Below are 20,754 nucleotides of genomic sequence, written 5' to 3'. Positions count from 1 at the left end.
GAGTGAGTTGGATGAAGTTGTGGTGAGTGTACCCAAGGGTGAGAGACTAGTGATTGAGATTGAACTTTAATGGGCATGTTGGTGAAGTGAACAGAGAGGATGAGGAAGTGATGGGTAGGTATGGTGTTAAGGAGAGGAATGCAGAAGGTCAGATGATTGTGGATTTTGCGAAAAGGATGGACATGGCTGTGGTGAATTTGTATTTTAAGAAGAGGGAGGAGCATAAGGTGACATACAAGAGTGGAGGAAGATGCACACAGGTGGATTATATCCTATGTAGGAGGGCCAGTCTCAAGGAGATTGGAGACTGTAAAGTGGTGGTAGGGGAAAGTGTAGTTAAGCAGCATATAATGGTGGACTGTAGGATGACGTTGGTGATCAAGAAGAGGAGAAGGAGTGTGAAAGCAGTGCCAAGGATTAAATGGCGGAAGTTAAAAAAGGGTGATTGTGAAGTGGAGTTTAGGGAAGAGTTAAGACAGGCACTGGGAGGCAGCTGAGAGTTACCGAATAGCTGGGTAACTACAGCAGAACTAGTAAGGGAGACTGCTAGAAAGGTGCTTGGTGTGACATCTGGACAGAGGAAGGAGGGCAAGGAGGCCTGGTGGTGGAATGAGGAAGTATAGGAGAGTATACAGAGGAAGAGGCTGGCGAAGAAGAAGTGGGATTGTCAAAGAGATGAAGAAAGTAGACATGAGTATAAGGAGATGAGGCACATGGCAAAGAGAGAGGTGGCGAAAGCTAAGGATAAGGCATATGGAGAGTTGTATGAGAGATTGGACACTAAAGAGGGAGAAAAGGACCTGTACCGATTGGCTAGACAGAGGGACAGAGCTGGGAAAGATGTGCAGCAAGTAAGGGTGATAAAGGATAGTGAGGGAAAGGTGCTCACAAGAGACAAGAGTGTGTTGAGTAGATAGAAAGAGTATTTTGAGAGGCTGATGAATGAAGAGAATGAGAGAGAGAGAAGGTTGGATGATGTGGGGATAGTGAATCAGGAAGTGAAACAGAGTAGCAAGGAGGAAGTAAGGACAGCTATGAAGAGGATGAAGAATGGAAAGGCTGTTGGCCCAGATGACATACCAATGGAAGCATGGAGGTGCTTAGAAGAAATGGCAGTGGAATTTTTAACTAGATTGTTTAATGAAATTTTGGAAAGTCAGAGGATGCCTGAGGAGTGGAGAAAAAGTGTTTTGGTACCTATCTTTAAGAATAAAGGTGAAGTGCAGAGCTGCAGTAACTACAGAGGGATAAAATTGATCAGTCACAGCTTGAAGTTATGGGAAAGAGTAGTAGAAGCTAGGTTAAGAAGGGAGGTGATGATTAGTGATCAGCAGTATGGTTTCATGCCAGGAAAGAGCACTACAGATGCAATGTTTGCTCTGAGAGTGTTATTGGAGAAATACAGAGAAGGTCAGAAGGAGTTGCATTCTGTCTTTGTAGACTTGGAGAAAGCATATGACAGGGTGCCTAGAAAAGAGTTGTGGTATTGTATGAGGAAGTCGGGAGTGGCAGAGAAGTATATAAGAGTGGTACAGGATATGTACGAGGGTAGTGTGACAGTGGTGAGGACTGCAGTGGGAGTGACAGATCTGTTTAAGGTGGAGGTGGGATTACATCAAGGATCAGCTCTGAGTCCTTTCTTATTTGCAGTGGTGATGGACAGGTTGACAGATAAGATCAGACAGGAGGCCCCGTGGACTATGATGTTTGCAGATGACATTGTGATCTGTAGTGAGTGTAGGAATCAGGTTGAGGAGACTCTGGAAAGGTGGAGATATGTTCTAGAGAGCAGAGGAATGAAGGTCAGCAGGGCTAAGACAGAATATATGTGTGTAAATGAGAGGGAGGGTAGAGGAATGGTGAGGATGCACAGAGTAGAGTTGGTAAAGGTGGACGAGTTGAAGTACTTGGGATCAACAGTTCAGAGTAATGGTGAATGTGGAAGAGAGGTGAAGAAGAGATTACAGGCAGGGTGGAATGGGTGGAGAAGAGTGTCAGGAGTGATTTGTGACAGATGGGTACCAGTAAGAGTGAAAGGGAAGGTCTACAAGAGGGTAGTGAGATCAGCTATGTTATATGGGTTGGAGACAGTGGCATTGACAAAAAGGCAGGAGTCAGAGCTGGATGTGGCAGAATTAAAGATGTTAAGATTTGCACTTGGTGTGACTAGGATGGATAGGATTAGGAATCAGTATATTAGAGGGTCAGCTCATGTTGGACAGTTTGGAGACAAAGCAAGAGAGACGAGATTGCATTGGTTTGGACATGTGCTGAGGAGGGATGATGGGTATATTGGGAAAAAGATGCTAAGGATGGAGCTGCCAGGGAAGAGGAAAAGAGGAAGGCCTAAGATAAGGTTTATGGACGTGGTGAGAGAGGACATACAGGCGGTTGGTGTGACAGAGCAAGATGCAGAGGATAGGAAGAAATGGAAAGAGATGATCCGCTGTGGCGACCCTTAACGGGAAAAGCCGAAAGAGGATGATGATGATGTGTGTGGTAATAGGTTAAAGGAATGGAGATTCTAAAGCTGCACAAATGAAGCTCAGAAATGTGTGTGTCAATTCTAATGAATAGAACACTACATTTACCATTAATACAACTAGTTAAAGTCCCAGGAATCAGATGGATAGTAACTAAGGTCAAGGCTGCAGGTGTGGGGTGTGTCGGGGTGTCCTATTCTTGGATGTCTTTACAGATCTAATACATGTGACCTTACTGTATTAGTACAATTCACCAATGTCTTGTAAGATCAGGGGTGGGGTTATACACAGCACTATTACAGCTGGAGATGTTAACACTCATCTAAAACCCAGCCTGAATTCAATGTCTCACTAATGACTCATGATGATTACAATTTTTCAAGGGTTTTAATGATTTTATAAAGGATTTTTCAAATGGTGACAGCTCTTAGAAAAGGATTAAACGTCCTACCCCACTATTCAATATCAGCCTCTAGGCTGGATTATATTTTCCTTGGCATAAACGAGTGATATGATGAATATAGAATATGGTGTTTCAGCCTTATTGGGCCATAACTATGTTGTTTTTACATGCAAATCCATGGGCTGCCAAGGAGACAAGACATTTTATTGTTGCTCCCCTTATTTTATATAGCAGATCTAAGGTGGACTATGGAGAGCTATTGGAAGGGGAATGGAGATGCAATACAAACTTCGCTCAGCAATGAGATGTTTTCAAGACCATGGATAGGAACTGGTCAAAGGGAGCCAAACAAAGACAGCTAGACAGACTTTATCTGAAAACAAGTCATATTTTGGAAATGGAAACCACATATAAACATTCAAACAGTGACAGGACGTAAGTTAGTAGGCTTAGCAGCTTAGTGAGGAATATAAAGTGCTCTACTATGCAGGGATTAATGCAAAATGAGAGATGGGGTCACAACCACTGCTCTAATGGATTAAAATCCTCAAACTTGTTTGCCAATAGGTTAGTGAAAAGAAAGAAAGAGGTGGCAATTCTGTCAATGAAGTGTGATAAATGGACATTTCATCAAGATGCTTTTGGGATTACTGGGTGTGCCAAAAATGACTTTGTACAGTTACACCAAGCTGAAGCAAGTTCGGCATCTACAGAAGAAGCCAGAGTTAAATTTTTATGGAAGGTTCTTCTGCTATAAATGAAGGAGTCAAACCTCTGAATGCTAAATTGCCCTTTTACAATGGATGAGATATCATCATGTATTTGGCTTCTGTCTATGAGGTAGGTGCCAGGGCCAAATGCCCTCCCTGTAAGGTTATATAAAAAATCTCATAAAAGGATTAGTCAAACCCTTGCTGGCTATCTTTCATGTAACAGAAAAAAACAGATACCTTCTACTCATCTCCAGACTAACAACAATAATTCTCCTCCCAAAGAGTGTTAAGACTTAACCGGGACCGTAAGATTTATGTCCACTTTCTCTACTATAGTTAGAAACTTAGACATATACTGAGATTTTGGCCATGAGCTTGGAGAAAGTCCTTCTGGGTCTGGTAGTTGCAATGCAACAAAGTTTTGTAAAGGGTAGCCTGAAGGGTCTAGACCTTTTGAGGCTGTGGCTAAATATGGCACAGTTCAGCCGTACGATGCTTCAACACAATCCCATATCTACAATGTTCCTTGACTATCATAAGACATTCGACTTGTTGGACTGACACTTTTTGTGGGAAGATTTATTGATGTACAGGTTAAAATGAAAGTTTATAGAGAGATGCCAACTGTTTTATAAGGAGCCTATGAGTTTTGTTGTAACACAGGGAATCATATCCCACTCTTTCCTGCTGAAAATATGGGCATGGCAAAGATGTCCTCTTTTGTCATTGATATTCATTTCAGAAACTGTGACTTTAGCCTGCACCCTCCATCAAAATTACTCACAGTAAGGCATCCTCTTAAACCCCAGAGCAGGTATCTCATATGTTTGTTTGCATATAATGGGGTATTTTGACTTGTAAATCTTGACACCTGTGCTACTTAAGTAGATTGGGGATATTGCTGGTTTGAGTATTAATATGAACGGTTCTAATGCTGCTCATTCAAGAACACAACACAACAAAAGAACAACATATTTTGTTAATTTTTCATTTCTAAATCTTAAATGCCAGAATTATATACAGAAATCAAAAATTTCTGTGATGAATATAATTGTTTCCTTTCTTAAGTAAGCAATATTTTAGACAGAAACATTCTTATCTTCAGAATTTTGTCAACTGCTTTTTCAGTGTTAGCAGTTTAAAGAAGTTATATTTTTACATACAAAGACAAGTATTTGATGGCAGTAGTCACAGAGGCTGATAATTTTTCATTGTTCTATTTTAAATTGTATGTACTTTTTTAATATCTAAAAACAGAGGTAAAATCTAAAAAGTATGAGAATTTTACATTTTTCTCGAACCTTTTACTAAGTAGAATCAAACATCTGAACTGTTTTACATTAAATTGAACCACTGGATTTTAAAATCATAGCAGAGAGTCAAAAAGGTAATTTCTTTGTTTTCCTTAAAGAATGGTCTTTTGATACTTGAACACAAGCAGTTAGGGATAAGAAATATTTGTATAGCCATACTGTAGGCTTAGCTAGTTCAACTAGTGCCCTGTGATGGTCCCAAGAGCTAGCACTCCACCCTCTCTACAAATGAAGAAAAAAGGACTGCAGTACAATGCCCAGTCCACCCCTACCCAACACTTCCACCAATGACCATAAAAAAAAAAAAAAAAAAAAAAACATTGTTGGACCTTCAAGAAATGGCTTCCTACCATGATGCTAGCCAATCACAATCCACCACATCCATGCCCCCCAACTATCACTCATTTCTGTTTTTATTTCGTCTCCTAGTTTTGTTTTTCTCCAAAGAGTGAATTAACCAAGGACTTATTTGCTTGGTAGATGTTTGTTGTTTAATTTGCATTTGACAGCTGCTTTTGCTTTGCTTTTACATTAAGAAATTCCAGGTTCATCCATCTAATGGCAGAAGGTGTTTTACTAGATTCTGTGGATTTACAAAGTGTGGTTGTTTATTGGCTAGACAACATAGGAGTCAGTTTCCAACCTTTTTTCATGATATAAATGAAGCAAGTTTGTGCAGAGTTGCCCAGTGAGCAGTGGCGTTTAGCAGTGCCCTGTATAGTAGCAAATACCTAGACAGGAAAATTTCCCTAAAAAGTTAAGATTAAGTCAGCAACCTATCAAAAGTATGGAAATAAGCTTAGAGCAGTTAGCTTTGCAAATGTAATGGCACTACTATATCCTAGAACTACACAATATCTTGCCCTTTACTCCAGAAACTAGTTTGTGCATCACTTAACAGTACCATATCCTAAATCTCTATAATATTTTGCCCTTAACCCCAGAAACTACCCTAGGAGTTCTCTGCTAAATCACAGTCCTTAATCCTAAACAGCTCACCCTACTGAAGCACTGGAAAATGTGGATGTGCAATTTCCAAATGTCTCAGTGGCCAGCTTGGTTGACAAGGGCATCCTAAGGCAATGAAGCAACTGTCTCATGTTCTCAGACAATCAGCTAATAGTAATGGCTTTCCGCTTTTCCCTGTTAGGGGTCACCACAGCAGAACTCCGGTCTGCTAATGATTGACAGTGGATTTTATAGTGCTGAGGTGCCAGCCCAATGCCCAGTCTTCAAGGAAAGCACACCCATTCATGCACGCACCTAGCTGCATGTCTTTAACATCACTTCTCTGCAAGGAGGACATGCAGACTCCACACAGAAGATGCTCCAGCTGAGAATCAAACAGGAGAACTTCTTGCTGTGAGGCGACAACACTAATCAGTGCACCACCGCGGCTCTAGACAATCAGCTAATCATTAAAGAAAATAACACAGTATGTGAGATATGTAAATACACAACTTTCTTGGAGGCAAAAATCTTTTGTGCAAATGAGATTGTCAAGAACAACCACACTACATCCCTCAAGCACACTGCTCACCACACACACACACACACACACACACATTGTCTTATGTTGAGGCACTTGAAAGAAACCTTCCCAATCTCAAAGACTAACAAAGCAACCTTATTATTCCCTTGCCCAAAGGTGGCTCTTCCACTGACCCTGGGAATTATAGACCTATTAGCCTGACAAGCCTTATCTGCAAGGCCATAGAGTGAATCATCATGGACCTTATCAACAAAGATATAGGTGATCTCCAAACACTTGACCCTCTTCAGTTTGGATTTGTCAAAGGGAGATCATGCCTGTTAAACCTGGTGGACATGCCTGTTAAACCTGGAGGACTTCATTGAGACAGTCACCAAGGCCCTGGATGAGGGAATATTTGTGCATGCAGCCGACCGAGACTTAGGGCATTTTATATTGCTCATCTCATAAGTAAGGGCATTGCCTCCAGGAAAAAAAAGAAGTTAGAACTTCCCTGTACTCTTCCCTCATCAGGCCAAAAATTGAGTACAAAATCCCTTTTACTATGTACCTTTCCAAGCACCTGCAACAATTGTAGAGACCAAAAAGATTCCTCACAAGGAAAATTGAAGGTCTTCAGCATCTGCCCTATGTGGATCATCTGAAATTACTGTCACTTTATCTTGTTTCATACAAATTACTCCGAGGCGATCTCTGTCTTGCATACAAGACAATCTATGACCCTGCCTTATGGGAAATGCTGCATATCTGTTAAGTCAGTTGGTACATGGGTAGCTCTAAAGACCATAACCTGGCATATGACATTAATAGAACTTTCTGGAAGGACAGATTTGTCTTTCAGAGGTTACTGCACTTTTGGAACAGACTCCCACGTCATGTTAAGCAGAGCACTTCATTGACCCTCTTCAAATGCAATCTGGACGATTGGATGGATAACTATAAATTCACCCTGGGGGATTCTACCTGTGTCCCTCTTGAACAAAGGCAATAGTTTTATTTATTTATTTAACATTTGTTGACCGGGAAAGTCCAGCTTGGAACAAAGCTAATTTCAGCAGATGCCCGGGAAGAAACACTCCAGATGCATGCCTTTGTAACATGGAAGGAAACCAGAGTACCCAGAGGAAACCCACACAAATGTAGGGAGGACATGCAGAATCCACAGAGAAGGCACTCCAGCCAAGAATCAAACTGAAGAAAACTTGCTGTGAGGTGACAATGCAACTGCCGCACCACTGCGCCATCCTAGTTATAGTTGCTGATCATGGAAATAAGGAGAGAACTTGGCTAGGCTTGAAAGGGCCCTAGCGCCATTGGTCTAGTAACTTTCTATGACCCTGTGATCCTATGACCTAATACTGTTGTCCTTGAGGACTCCATTGTGTGAAACACAGATGGCCAATTCACCAGGTTAGAAAAGGAGAAGGTAATGATTAGTTTCCTACCTGAAGCCAGATCCACAATATCATTCACACACTCAAGTCACTGCACCCTAAGTACCATTATGAGTCTGTCATAGTCCATGTGGGTGAAAATACCTTGAGACATACTTCACTGGACTATAGGAAAGGTGAAATCTGTGTCACAGATAGGTATAAGCCTGAAATTGAGCAGCATTCTACCGTCATCAAAGGTGATGCCACACTATGAATAGAAAATGATTGATTTCAGTAATTGGCTTAGTTTCTGGTGTCACTCCATGAAGGATCCTGTATCTTTCATCATAGGATTACATGGTCAACAGAACATGTTACTTTGCCAGTGATGGGCTGCACATGCCAACCCTTCCCCCAGCTTTCAGATATTGGCCAAAACTTTATTCAGCCCCATTAGAGTCTTTTTCGGCTATGACAAAAAGACACAACTGCCAACATTGTGAAAAAGTCTCCAAGAAAACTTAAAGTGTTACTGCTGAATACTAGGAGCTTAAACAAAAACTCCACACCCTTCAAGCTCTCCTCACTCTTGAGAATGTATACATCTGTGCCGTAACCAAGCCTTGGCTTAAGGCCACAGAAAGTACTCCTTCAGTGCAAAGCTACATAGCTTTCCACACATTTAGACAAACAACAATACATAATGGGAACAAAGGTGGAGGTGTATCAATCTACATTACAGCAAACATACTTCCAGGTTGATTAAACATGATACAATGAAGCTCATCCATGTGCAAGTCATCATAGACAATGTCCCTCACCATATTATGGCAAGCTACACATCACCATCTATGTCCCTGGAGCCTCATGACTCTTACCTAAACCTACTAAAGGTGCTAACTATCCAACAAAACACCTATCCATGGCTAATGTTAACTACCCCTCTATAGACTGTGAAACTTAGTGTCTCAGACTCACAGGCACATTGATTCCTGGACTTTATTAACATGAAAATCTTGGAACAGTTAGTGCATACAGCAACCAGATGATCAGATGTACTTCATCTGGTACTCAACAACATGAGAGAGTGTTGCACCCATGTGTGTCATGTCCTCACTAGTAAGGTTGGATCACAAAGCTCTCTCCTTTGAAATAAAATTCAACCCAGAAAACCCAGATAAACCAGTAATAGTTACAAACTATTCTAAGGCAAACTACATCCTATTAAGTGGCAATTTGTCAAAATTCAAATCTCACTCTAACTCTGATGCAACAGCTACATATGCAGACTTATTCACAGAGTCCTTATACAAGCATGAATGGCTGCATAGAGGCTGCCATACCTACCAGAAGTGAACTCAAAACAAACACTAAAATAAAACCCTAGTGGTGGAATCCTCACCTAAACTAGGTATGTAATAAAAAGAAGCAAACTCATGGCCTTGAATTAGGAAGAGCAACTCCCTTAAAGACAAATGCTCTCTTATATAAGTAAACAAGAAACTAAGAGGTCTAATTAAGTCCAACAAGGCTATGAGGTCAAGATAGCCTCACAGTTTAAGGAAAATCACAAGGCCTTCTTAAGCCATGCCCAGAACATTAAAGGTAACACACAACAGCGTGTTGAACCTATGGTGGTGAATGATACCACCTTCACCCATTTGGGTGATATTGCAAAACTACTGGCTGATAAATTCAGCTCAGATTTCACTCCACAATCCACTTTCCCCAGCCCCACCAGTTGAAACCCAATACAACATACCACCCCCAACTGGGACCATAAAGCCAAGAACACCATCCCCATGGGCCTTGACAATATCCCCGGTTGCCTCTTGAACAATTTAAAATATGACTTATCAGGACCACTTGAGGCACTCTTCAACTGCAGCCTTTAAACAGGCTATGTTCCAAGTGAATGGAAGGCCACAACAGTCATTCACCTCCACAGGGGATCAAGGCAACTACAGACCCATCCATCTAACAAGCCTAATATGCAAAGCCATGAAATGAATTAGCATAGAAATGCTAAATAAGGACATTGACAACCTACGAACACTTGCACCATCCCAGTTTGGCTTTATTAAAGGAAGGTCATGCCTATTTAGCCTGGCAGACTTCTTTGAAAGTGTTGCCAAGCAATGGATGAGGGCAAAACAGTGCACATGTATATGCATAATATACATATGCATATTCATATACATATCATGACCTAGAAAAGCCATTCAGTACAATACACCACTTAGGCATTGTTGACAAGCTCTCTGAACTAGGCTTAAATCTCTGCATAACTCACTGCATTGTCAGCTGGTTCATGGACAAGACACAAAAAGTCATGATCAGAGAGATCACCTCCACCAAGTGATCGGTCACCAGTGGAGTATTTCGGGGTGCTGTGCTGGGCCCGCTCTTGTTTGGCATCTACTTCTTTGAAGTCAAGGCAAATGTTCAAGTCAAGGCAAATGTTTAAGGCCTCTGGCTCTCCAAGTTTGTAGATGACTGTAAATTAGGAGCTATTATAGATTGAGTCCAAACAACAACATCTTGCTAGAGGGTTTTACATAGACAAATAGCTGGTACCAAAGCTGTGGCCTAAAACTCTCCTCAAAATGCACTGTAATGACCTTTGGAAAACTGTCTACCCAAGATAATTACTTCATCAATAAAACACCCCTAAGAGTTTACCCAGTAGTAAGGCATCTAGGAACATATATAGAGAGCAATCCAGCCTTTGACAAACACTTAGCTAAGAGAGTAAGAAAATCATTCTGTGTCACCCAACTTACAGGTAAGGGTATGGCATCCAGGTCCGAGGAAGTTAGAGTACCACTCTACTCAGTCCTTGTCTGACCTATCATTGAATACAATGCCTTCTTTTACATGTATCTAACCAGATTCAAATGAATACCCTGGTCTACACTTATCACCTAAAGGCTCTGCCTGTGTCTCTCGGTTCACTCTCCTACAGGCTGCTAACATGGTTTGTTTGCTTGAATTACAGGGCTTCTTCAGTCTTAGCCCTGATAGTTCTGATGCAAACTCACAAAATAAACAGGATCAAAACCAAAAACACTATATGCGGGTATCTGAATTTCACTTGTGACATAACTAGAATTTGCTAGAGAGACAGATATGTGTCCAAAAGAATTCCTGCACTATAGAATGTGCTCTCTATCCATGGAAAACAGAGTTTGTCCTTTATCCTTTTCAAACAAAACATTGATAGCTGGATCGGAAATCAAAAATGTAGCACCAGTCTGGCCCCCTCGTCCTTTATGGACAGAGGTCAGCAATAAGAAAATTATTATCCTAACTAACACCTGCCCCTACTAATTTCTCCAAGTCTTTTGGGTTTCTAATACCATGATGGGAAAGGATCCCATTCCTAAGTCAAAGTATGATTAAAGTTCATGAAATTAGTATTGTTTCGGTCTTTGATGTTAGCCATATGTACTCTTCACAGCCCTGCAATGTGCTCAGCAATGACTCCTTCTGCAGTTCATATGGAGTTACATGTATTGGTAACATATCTAAATACAATTGTAAATAATTTTTTATAAGACCGTTGCTCCTACTGATATTGGAACTGTCTGGGTATCCTTCTTCCACATCACCCTTGTTTGTGCCTGCAAATCTTGGCATTTTATGATTTTGTATCTCTCTGTACATAAGACACTGTAGTCACTGAGTGTAGCAAATTCAGTGATCAATGGCACTTTTGTCTTCTTTTCATCGACTGCTATAACTGGTTTTCTCACATCTATTTTTGAACTGTTGGTAATGGATGATAGCAAGTGATGTAAGCATCAATTTTTGGCTCATGTTTCCAGTGTTTTTTAGCTGCTTCAATATTATAATTTTTCCACAATTCCCAATGCAACAGTCTTGCCAGATTATTAGATTATTATGCCTTTCAGTATGCAGTCCTTCTACCATTAGTATATCACAACCAACAACAAGATGGTACAGCTGTTTCCAGTTCTGTTTTACAAAACCTACATTTGTCTGTTTCTCCCACATATTCAATGGACTTTTTAAACCAATGTGTACATAGTTCACTATCTTGGGTCTCCAGTACTAATCTTTCATCTTTTGGTTTAAATTCACATCCGCTTAACCATCCCTGCATTAGATCCTGATTAACATAAGGTTATTCCAAGAGTTTTCTATACTTGAAAGTATAATTATGCATTTTCTGCATTTCTTGCCTTCTCATCTGATCCTTCACCTTATATTCTTTCATTTGTTTTGTTTTGTTTTTGGCACATTCACTTGCTGCCTGATTTGTATCTACTTCTGCTTTGATTTCCCTTCCCACTTGATGCAGATATGCTTCTGCCAAACTAAGTTGGGAAGTCATCTTAGACTTATTCACTTAATGTTTCAAAATTTTCACTACACTTGGGTCTTGTGAGGTCAACAGATATGTATGCAGACACAAGATTGCAGATCTATACATGTAATCAATTGTAAGGAGGCCCATACCTCCTTCAGAATGGTGAAAATATAGTCTTGGTATGCATTGATTTTTATAAATAATTTGATGAGCATGACACATCTTTCTTGTTTTCCTGCCCAGCGTATCCCTTTTGGGACCTGTCAATTACTCCAAAACTGTAAGTTAGGACAGGAAGAGCAAATTGGTTTATAGTTTGGATTTTGTTCCTAGATGTCAACTCTGTTTTCAGTATTAATTTAGTCTTCTAAAATATTCTTTGCTAACTTTTATTTGCATTGTTCATATTTTACTGTTGACCCTTCATCAATTCCCAAATGTTTATGCACTCCATCTTCATCAATTTCTGTTACATCACATCCCTGTCCCAAACTGATATTTTCTTGGTGCTGCAGCTTTCATTTTTTAAAGGTTGCTTTTGCACATTTATCAAGACCAACTGACATTCTTATATCATCTGCAAAAGTTTTGACCACTTGCACTTGTGATTTCAGTTCCTCATTTGATGAACTATACAGTTTTAAAACATCTACAAAAAGAAGATGAGAAGTGTTTACATGTTGTTTTCTGGGAGCCAAACAAGTTAAGGGCAAGACAAAAAGAGAGTCACCCTGAAATATCCCCCTTTTAATTTTAATCCCTGGAATAATAAATTGTCCTTCATCGTGACATAACTGCAAAGTGGTTTGCCAATGTTTTCTAGTCTCTCTAATAAAATCAATCAGTGTAGGTTGTATCTTATAAATTTTTAAGAATGCTTTTATCCATGAATGTGGGATACTGTCAATTTTTTTGTAGTCTATCAATGCCATACTTAGATTCTTCCCCTTTTTACAGTTCTCCATTATGACTTTATTTAACAACAAATGATCCCTTGTTCCATATGACCTTCTTTTATTACATTTTTGTTCTATTGCCATGATTGAGTCTTCTTCTAAATGACTATAAACTCTGTCAGCATCAATTCCAGTGTATAGTTTATATGTCATCAGACGGCAAGTTATTGGTCTGTAGTTTTAAGGATAACTTGTAAGTTTGCACTTAAGTAGGAATATTGTTTTTCCTGTTGTTAACCAGGCTGGTGTCTGTTCAAGGTGCACATATAAATAATTCTTACTCATGGCTAAATTGTTCTCCATTTCCAATGGGCATTCTATAGAAACTTCTGCCTGTGCCACATTCTCTTCAGTTTCATCCTATGTTATCCAATGCTCTTTCATGTCGGAACTCACTGGCCTATCACGTTACAACATTAACTGCCTCAGAGTTGCCATAGTTTCCTCTTCCTTCCCTTGCTGTCCAACTCCAGCTGTACATTTGTACTGGTTTCCTATGGATGGCTCCAAAGTGTCTTCATATGACAACTGATCAGATGTTTCCTGCTCCACTGGTTTCTCCTTAATTTGGGGATCCATTGCTCTATCCTGCTGTGATGTTATCAGAGTTAGATTTTCTACACTAAATCTTTCACTTCACAGGTAATCCAAAAACCTCAGTTTCTATTTCTTTAACTTCTCCATTACTAATCCTGTTTTCTACTTTACCCCTTTATTTTCTTATTTTTTGTACTATAACATTTCCCATATCTGAATGCCTTTGCCTATATTTCTCTTCAAATATCTTTGGTGCTGCTCTTTTTGTCTGATTAGTTTTGTTTTCGCCTTTGCATAAATATTGCACCATATTAAATCTCTTTTTCTTTCCCATGTCCATATTTCTTCTTCAGATATCTCCTGCTCCTCCTGTTTCTCCTTACTTTGGGGACTCATTGTTCCATCATGCTGTGATATAACCTGTGTTAGACTTTCTAAACTAAATCCTTCACTTTGCAGATATTTTGTAACTTCAACTTTTTTTTTTACTTCTACTTTATTAATCTTCTGTTCCACACTCCCTCTTTGTGATCTTATTTATTTATTTTTTATTGTGAAATTTTCCATATCTGGATGCCTTTGACTGTATTTATCTTTGGATATTTTTGGGACTGTCTTTTTTTGTGTTGATTAATTTGTCTTTCTCATTTGCATTGCATCATATCTCTCTCTTTCCCATATCCATCTTTCTTTTGTATACCTTTTAAAAATAATTAGGTTTTGTTCTTTATATTTTTGCACTTCCTGTCACTTATTTTTCTAAACGGTCTAAGGATTATTGGTCTGTATAATGTTTCTCATAAATCTGTTTTATTAATGAACATAAACCTTTATTTGAAGTGTCTGACAGTTTCTTTCTTCTAATTTCTCTCTTAATCCTTTTGCATATCTTCTGTCTGGAAATTCTGGGCTTCTTGCATAATAGTAACAATGCATAATTTATTTCTTATCCTCAATAGTCCACTCTATCATCTTTATGGCTCTTTTTTGGCCTATCTGTTTTTGTGATTTTTGTGGACTACAACTTAGTTCAACAACAGGGATAGATGTCCTTGATACTTGAGACCCAAATGGTTTGGGTTGTGCAGCTAAGCTTGTCCTGGTGGCGATTAGCCTAATTAGAACATATAAACTTAAAAACAGAAAAAAGAAAAAAAGTATTCAGACTACTGTAGTTAACAGATTCTCTTCCTACAGTAATGTAACCAATCCCCCCAACCAAATCCATACCTCCAGAGGAAAAATAAAATATTTCTTTGGATTACCGTAGGAAGCCAACTGACTTCATCAAATTCAAGTGCCTTGATGTACCAACACTTTGGTACAGAAAAAAGCCTGCTTCTTGATCACACCCATCAACACTTTGCATCCAGTGTAATTGCCCCCTTTGGCCCACCCTCGGTATGCTACTAAGCCTTACTTCAGTAACTTAATACTCTATGTACCAGTAACTAGGCCTAACTTTGTGAGAATATTAAGCAAGTCGGTAAGGAGAAAGAATAAAAACTCAGAAAAAAATATTTTCTGTAAACATGTATCCAATAAAGGCACTGCCCACAGTTTTACAATTTTGGTTATTAATACTAGTGATACAAAAATGCAAGGAAGTAATGCATACAACATTTTTTTATATTATGAAGCTAAGTGGTGAAATATTTTCAATGTGTATCCCACCACTACTAAATGAGACTGTCATCATTTTACCCATTTTTAAACACACCTTTAAATCAGCTAAACACCTTTTACTACTAGCTCTTTTTTTTAAATATCATGTGATGTTCAGTTAACTATTTAAATGGTTTCAATCTGTCAATATATAATATTCAGTGAGCATATATTTTGTATAAATGTGAAAGCACATTGATTATTTTGAATAGATATTTCTGTGTACTATTTTATATTTGTGTGCTATTTTCAGTTTACAGTTTATATTGAAGCTCCCGTGGCTAATGTGGACATTACGGTTGTGGTGGCTTCCTCAGGAAACCAACTCCCTCCCCTCACAATAGCAAACATTCTGTTCATTCCTCTCCTCCCCACCACAAAACCTTGAGGGAACGGATTCCACCACACCTAGAGCTCCATCCTTCTGCTGCACAGAGTAGCTCTACTATGCATATGTTACCTTTACCAACATCACCATTCTCCAGAGTATTTTATTTACATCTCACATATCACTTCATCTAATCATCTTGTTTTGCACTGCATTTTTGTTTTACTTTTCATTCTATTTTGTTTTATTAAGGATACCTTTTGTGTTTTCTTTCCTTCATAGTCTTACTGAATTGCATGCCTTCTGCCCCCCACTCTAGCTAAACTGCATGCCTTCTGCACCCCACTCCTTATAATTCTACTTTATAATAGGTCCTGTCTATAAGTTAAAGCTATATATTTTGTAGTATTTTTGTTTTTCACTCACATAAATGTATTTTTCCTGAATAGTCATGAAATATTTTTATTTGTATGCCACCCTTTGTGCTAATGTACTGTATTTATTCCACATGCTACGACCCTTTGCTTTCTTTTCTCTTCACATTTTTGTGCATTACTCTAAAACCTTTTATACTGCACTGTCAGTCTTCAGTACCAGGTTCACACATTGAAATGAAATTGATCAATTGTGCATTTTCTCCTTAATAAATTTTTCTAGCATACATACAATATTATTTTAGGAACAGTAGATGATTAAAGCTCTGTTGACAATTTTCATGTGTCAGTGGTTTAATTTTCTACACAAGGGAGTGACAATATTACAAAGAATTCAATGTTATGGGAAGTGTGTGTGTGTGTGTGTGTGTGTGTGTGTGTGTGTGTGTGTGTGTGTGTGTGTGTGTGTGTGTGTGTGTGTGTTTGTGTCTGTTAATTACATGATAATTTTCATCTTGTTATTATGTCTTACTGCTATGTTGATGACAGTTCATCAATATGCTTGTGGATTTTACAGGATGTGATTCTAACACTCCAAGAAAAGCTGTCCATCAAATGCATTGAACACTTTTCATTGATGCTAGAGCAAAGGATGGAAGATTCTAGAACCAAACTCCTCTTACTTCATGACCAGGAAACTCTAGCTCAGGTATGATTGTGATGTGATAGATAACAATGCTCTAGGCATGGCAGTTAAATGACAGAAAGTTATGCATTCCTTAATGTTTCAGTTCCTGTTTTTGTCTCTTAGAATGTTAGTGAATACTATCATTGGCATGTAAAATGACTACATGCAAATGAAGTGAATGCTCTGTACTAAGTCATTTTATTTTCTAGTTTCATATTTATCTGCAGGATATACTGCATAAATCAACATTTCTGTCAAGTGTTGCTACACCTAGTAATTGCTACTGTATAACTTTTGTTATATATTGTTACTTTCTGTTCTGTTTTTTGATATGTTCAGCTTACTGCTTCTCTATTCTATTTTTTTTTTCTTTGTGAATTACTTCACCTGGGAGTAACTGAAAATGGTCAGTTTTGATCAGTGTACTGCCCAGGTAATCAAATGTAAAGTAAAATAAAATTTGTTGATAAAAAACCTCAGTGCCATCATGCAGCAGAACCATATTATAAAAATATATACATTTCCTAGGATTAATTCATATCTCTGTTAAACATGTTGGGTATTTTCAGATGGCATTATCCAAATAGCTTTCAGGCTGTAAAAGAATGACTTCATTCAAAATAATAAGACTCATCTTCGTAGATGATCTGAGTATGTTTTCTAAAAAGTGAAGTAAGCTCATTAGCAAACTAAATTGTTTGCTTAAATTAGCACAAGTCTGTTTATAGGACTTTTGGATTTGCCAGGTAGCATGTCTGTTGAAAATGTGATATGCCAAAATCAAATGTAGATATAATTAGAACTGTAGCATCAATTAAATAATGTAATTAATTAGCATTAATTAAGTTAATACTTGTTGACATCTTTGTATAAGACTTATCTTCATGCTGGATGAAAGTAATGGCTGTAAACCTTGTACTCTTGACATCTAATAGATATGCAAACATGATGTCTACCAGTCCAATATTGGATATTTTGAATCTTCATAATTTTTAAGCAAATACTCATCAATGTATTCTTATTTTTATAATATTTATTTATTTATTTATTTATCTTTGTTGTTGCTATGCTTGAATACTATAATGTTAAACTCTCATTATTTCTTAGACTAGATTGTTCTTTTATAATCTTTTCAATTAGAATTTTATACCATGATTAACCTATTTGTTGGTTTGCATTGATGGCTGTTAGCTTATTACAGTTTGCAAAAAAAAAATGATCAACTTCAAATGTAAAAAAAGCAATGAATATCAGATTTTGTGTACTTGCACATATAACCTAAAAGCCCTGTAAGTTACTTAATAAAAGATGAGTAACACTTAGTTATATTTGACTGTAATACTACTGAACCTGAAATTTTTGCAAATTGCACATTTTTATGCGATATAATTGAAATGTAGAAGTGTTTGAAGAGGGCAGTTCATTTCTTTAATATAAAAAGAAACAGAGTCTTAAGCATTCATTGTTTTAAAGGTTAGATTTTTTAACAAAATTCAAAGCTGCTAGCATTCATATTAGTCATCACAAGTACCCTTCTAACACTCATGCCAATAGCATATGTACTCTGGACTAGAGCATTATTTTACTATTCATCTACTTACTTACTTCAGACATGGTGCTTGTGCCTCTAAAGCTCTAGTTCCTAAATACAATATGTCCAATGTATTGCTATCTCATAATAAGAGAAATACTTAATTTTATTTAAAAGTAGTATTCAAACATGTCTGAAGTAGTGCCATATTGAAGTTAGTAGTGGTGAGTTCTAATAAGAACACTTTAGGTGCCAAGTATGGACCACTTTTCTGAGATGTACATAGAAAATAGAGTAACTATATTTGTTGGGTAAAGGGGCTGTCAGTAGAAGAAAATGACTAACTGCTGTTATTAGTTCCTTATTCTGGCCTTGTAGGACAGATGTGAGTTTTGCAAAACAAATCAGAATACTTTGGCTACTGTTTGAATGAAACAAAACTGAAATACTTTTACTGCAGGCATTTTTATGCAATCAGATGTCTGTGGTGCACATTGTCAATAAAGTAGCATTATCTGCTGGTTGTTGGCGGAATGGCTTTCTGTCTTAGAACATTCCACAGATCAGTTAGTCTAGGTCTGAATAAGTAGTGCACATTTATTTGCCTTGACATTGGAAAAAACCTCTGTGACCATTGTGTGTTTCTGTGAAAGAAACCTGAGATAGATTATCATAGCTATGTTTTTATTACAGCCAGACATCTGATTTGCATTCCATTAGCAACTTCCAGCAGCAGTATTAGTTCCTAGCATAATAGACTGCACTTATAATATATACTGACTGTCATATTTAGTTGTCAGTTTTATTTATTTTATTACTATTATTATTATTATTATTATTATTATTATTATTACGGGCTCACTTCGCTCCCCCTACCCTGCCCCCATTCCCACCCACCCCTGACTCAATTTATTTTATAGTTTGCCGCACCTCCTCCACCCACTTCACTAACCAATCATAACAGACCTACACTTCTTTAAATCCCCACCCTCTTTTAGTACCCACACTCTTACACCAATCCTATAATCTTTCATCACCCTCTAAACTAACAATCTCATCTATCTCACACTAATCTAATTACTAATATGCCTACTATTCTTAATATACTATTTCTCCTTTTCCTTTCAACTACATTACTCTTTCTTTCAGTTCTCACATGCTATCAAAGCACTACTGTTAATCACACCAAATCACCCACACTCACTTTATTTCCAAACCACAACACATCTACCTTTACTCATATTTCCCCCTCCTAATCTAACTTCACCATTATTGCCACACATAGATTCAAATACTTCCTTACACCTAAACAGCATGTCGACCACAAAAACAAATATCCACACATGCACCCAATCTTTCCAATTATCAATTTCATATTATCCAACCTGTTACTATCAGGAGACGTCCACCCCAACCCAGGTCCTAACAATTCTCCTCAAATACTTTCAATACAACTACCACCTCTGTGCTCTCTTCCACCTCTCCATCATCCATTACTAATACTATTCCCCAAAAAAGACTTACCCTCTCATCTATAAATATTCAAAGTATAGTTAAAAAAAACAACACACTTCATGCTTGGATTATTCAACATAACCCAAACTTACTTGCCTTGTGTGAAAAGTGGTTAAAACCAAGCATTTCTAATTCTGAAATTCTTCACCCTAGCTACAATATCCTCAGGCATGACAGACTTTGAAAAAGAGGAGGGGAAGTCGCAATCATGTATTCGAACTGCCTGTCTGTCTCCCCTATCTCTTTTCCCATATCTTTCTCCCAGCTGAGATAATTTTAGCTGACTTTAAACTTAGCCACCATAAAAAAATTGCCATTGCATCAATTTATATCCCTCCTGGAAATAATGTCCCCATTTTAGAACACTTTCTATCCTGGATATCTAAAACTATCCCTTATGAAACCATGATACTAGGAGATGTCAATACTGACTGGCTGCAGATCAGTAAAGAATCACCTTCTACCTCTCTCAGCCTGTATGGATTCAGACAGCTCATCTCTTCCTCTGCCCACCTTCATAAATTTTCCTTTACTGGTTCACTTATTTACTGAGTGCTAGTATCTCACCCCCAACATTACCATAATCCAACCACTCTACCAGACACATTAGGTGACCACCTACCCTTACTAGTCCACAGACACTCTGAAGACCTGCCTCCTCTCTGCTATAAACTGGTCCTTTCTCTCTAATCTCACTCTTGATGAAGCAGTCCTACACTTCAACAACACCATTCTATCCATCCTCAACTCCCTTGGCCCCCACTAGGAAAACTCACATCAAATTCAGATATGCTCCATGGCTAACTAAAACTACCCTTATACTCATGAAGACCAGAGATAAAGCTTGGAAAACTTGGAAAGGCAATAATACCTCTTCCAACCTTATCTCTTACAGGGAACTTAGAAACAAAGCTAAGAAACAAATCAATCTTGAAAAAAGACCTATTATCAATCCTCACTTAACAATCCCAACTGTAATCCTAAAAAATTCTGGAGCTCTATTAATAAGCTTCACTCACCTGGTACTCCTACCCCACCTACACCTTA

At 38.1% G+C, this 20,754-nt stretch overlaps 1 protein-coding gene across 3 annotated transcripts in view; it reads left to right on the top strand.

Moving 5' to 3' along the window:
* FRMPD4 (FERM and PDZ domain containing 4) overlaps window positions 1-20,754 on the top strand; it is a 1,947,279-nt gene that overhangs the window by 1,509,148 nt on the left and 417,377 nt on the right. For all 3 annotated transcript variants that reach the window (XM_044072543.1, XM_044072542.1, XM_044072544.1), the window contains exon 8: window positions 16,551-16,682. In XM_044072543.1, the coding sequence (XP_043928478.1) occupies window positions 16,551-16,682 (132 nt within the window). The remainder of the gene's footprint in view (window positions 1-16,550; window positions 16,683-20,754) is intronic.

The sequence above is a fragment of the Protopterus annectens genome, chromosome 5.part0, assembly GCF_019279795.1.
Source record: "Protopterus annectens isolate FY-2018-M chromosome 5.part0, PAN1.0, whole genome shotgun sequence".
Taxonomy (NCBI): domain Eukaryota; kingdom Metazoa; phylum Chordata; order Ceratodontiformes; family Protopteridae; genus Protopterus; species Protopterus annectens.
The sequence above is the reverse complement of the archived record's forward strand: the minus strand, read 5'-3'. Positions and strand labels throughout refer to the sequence as shown.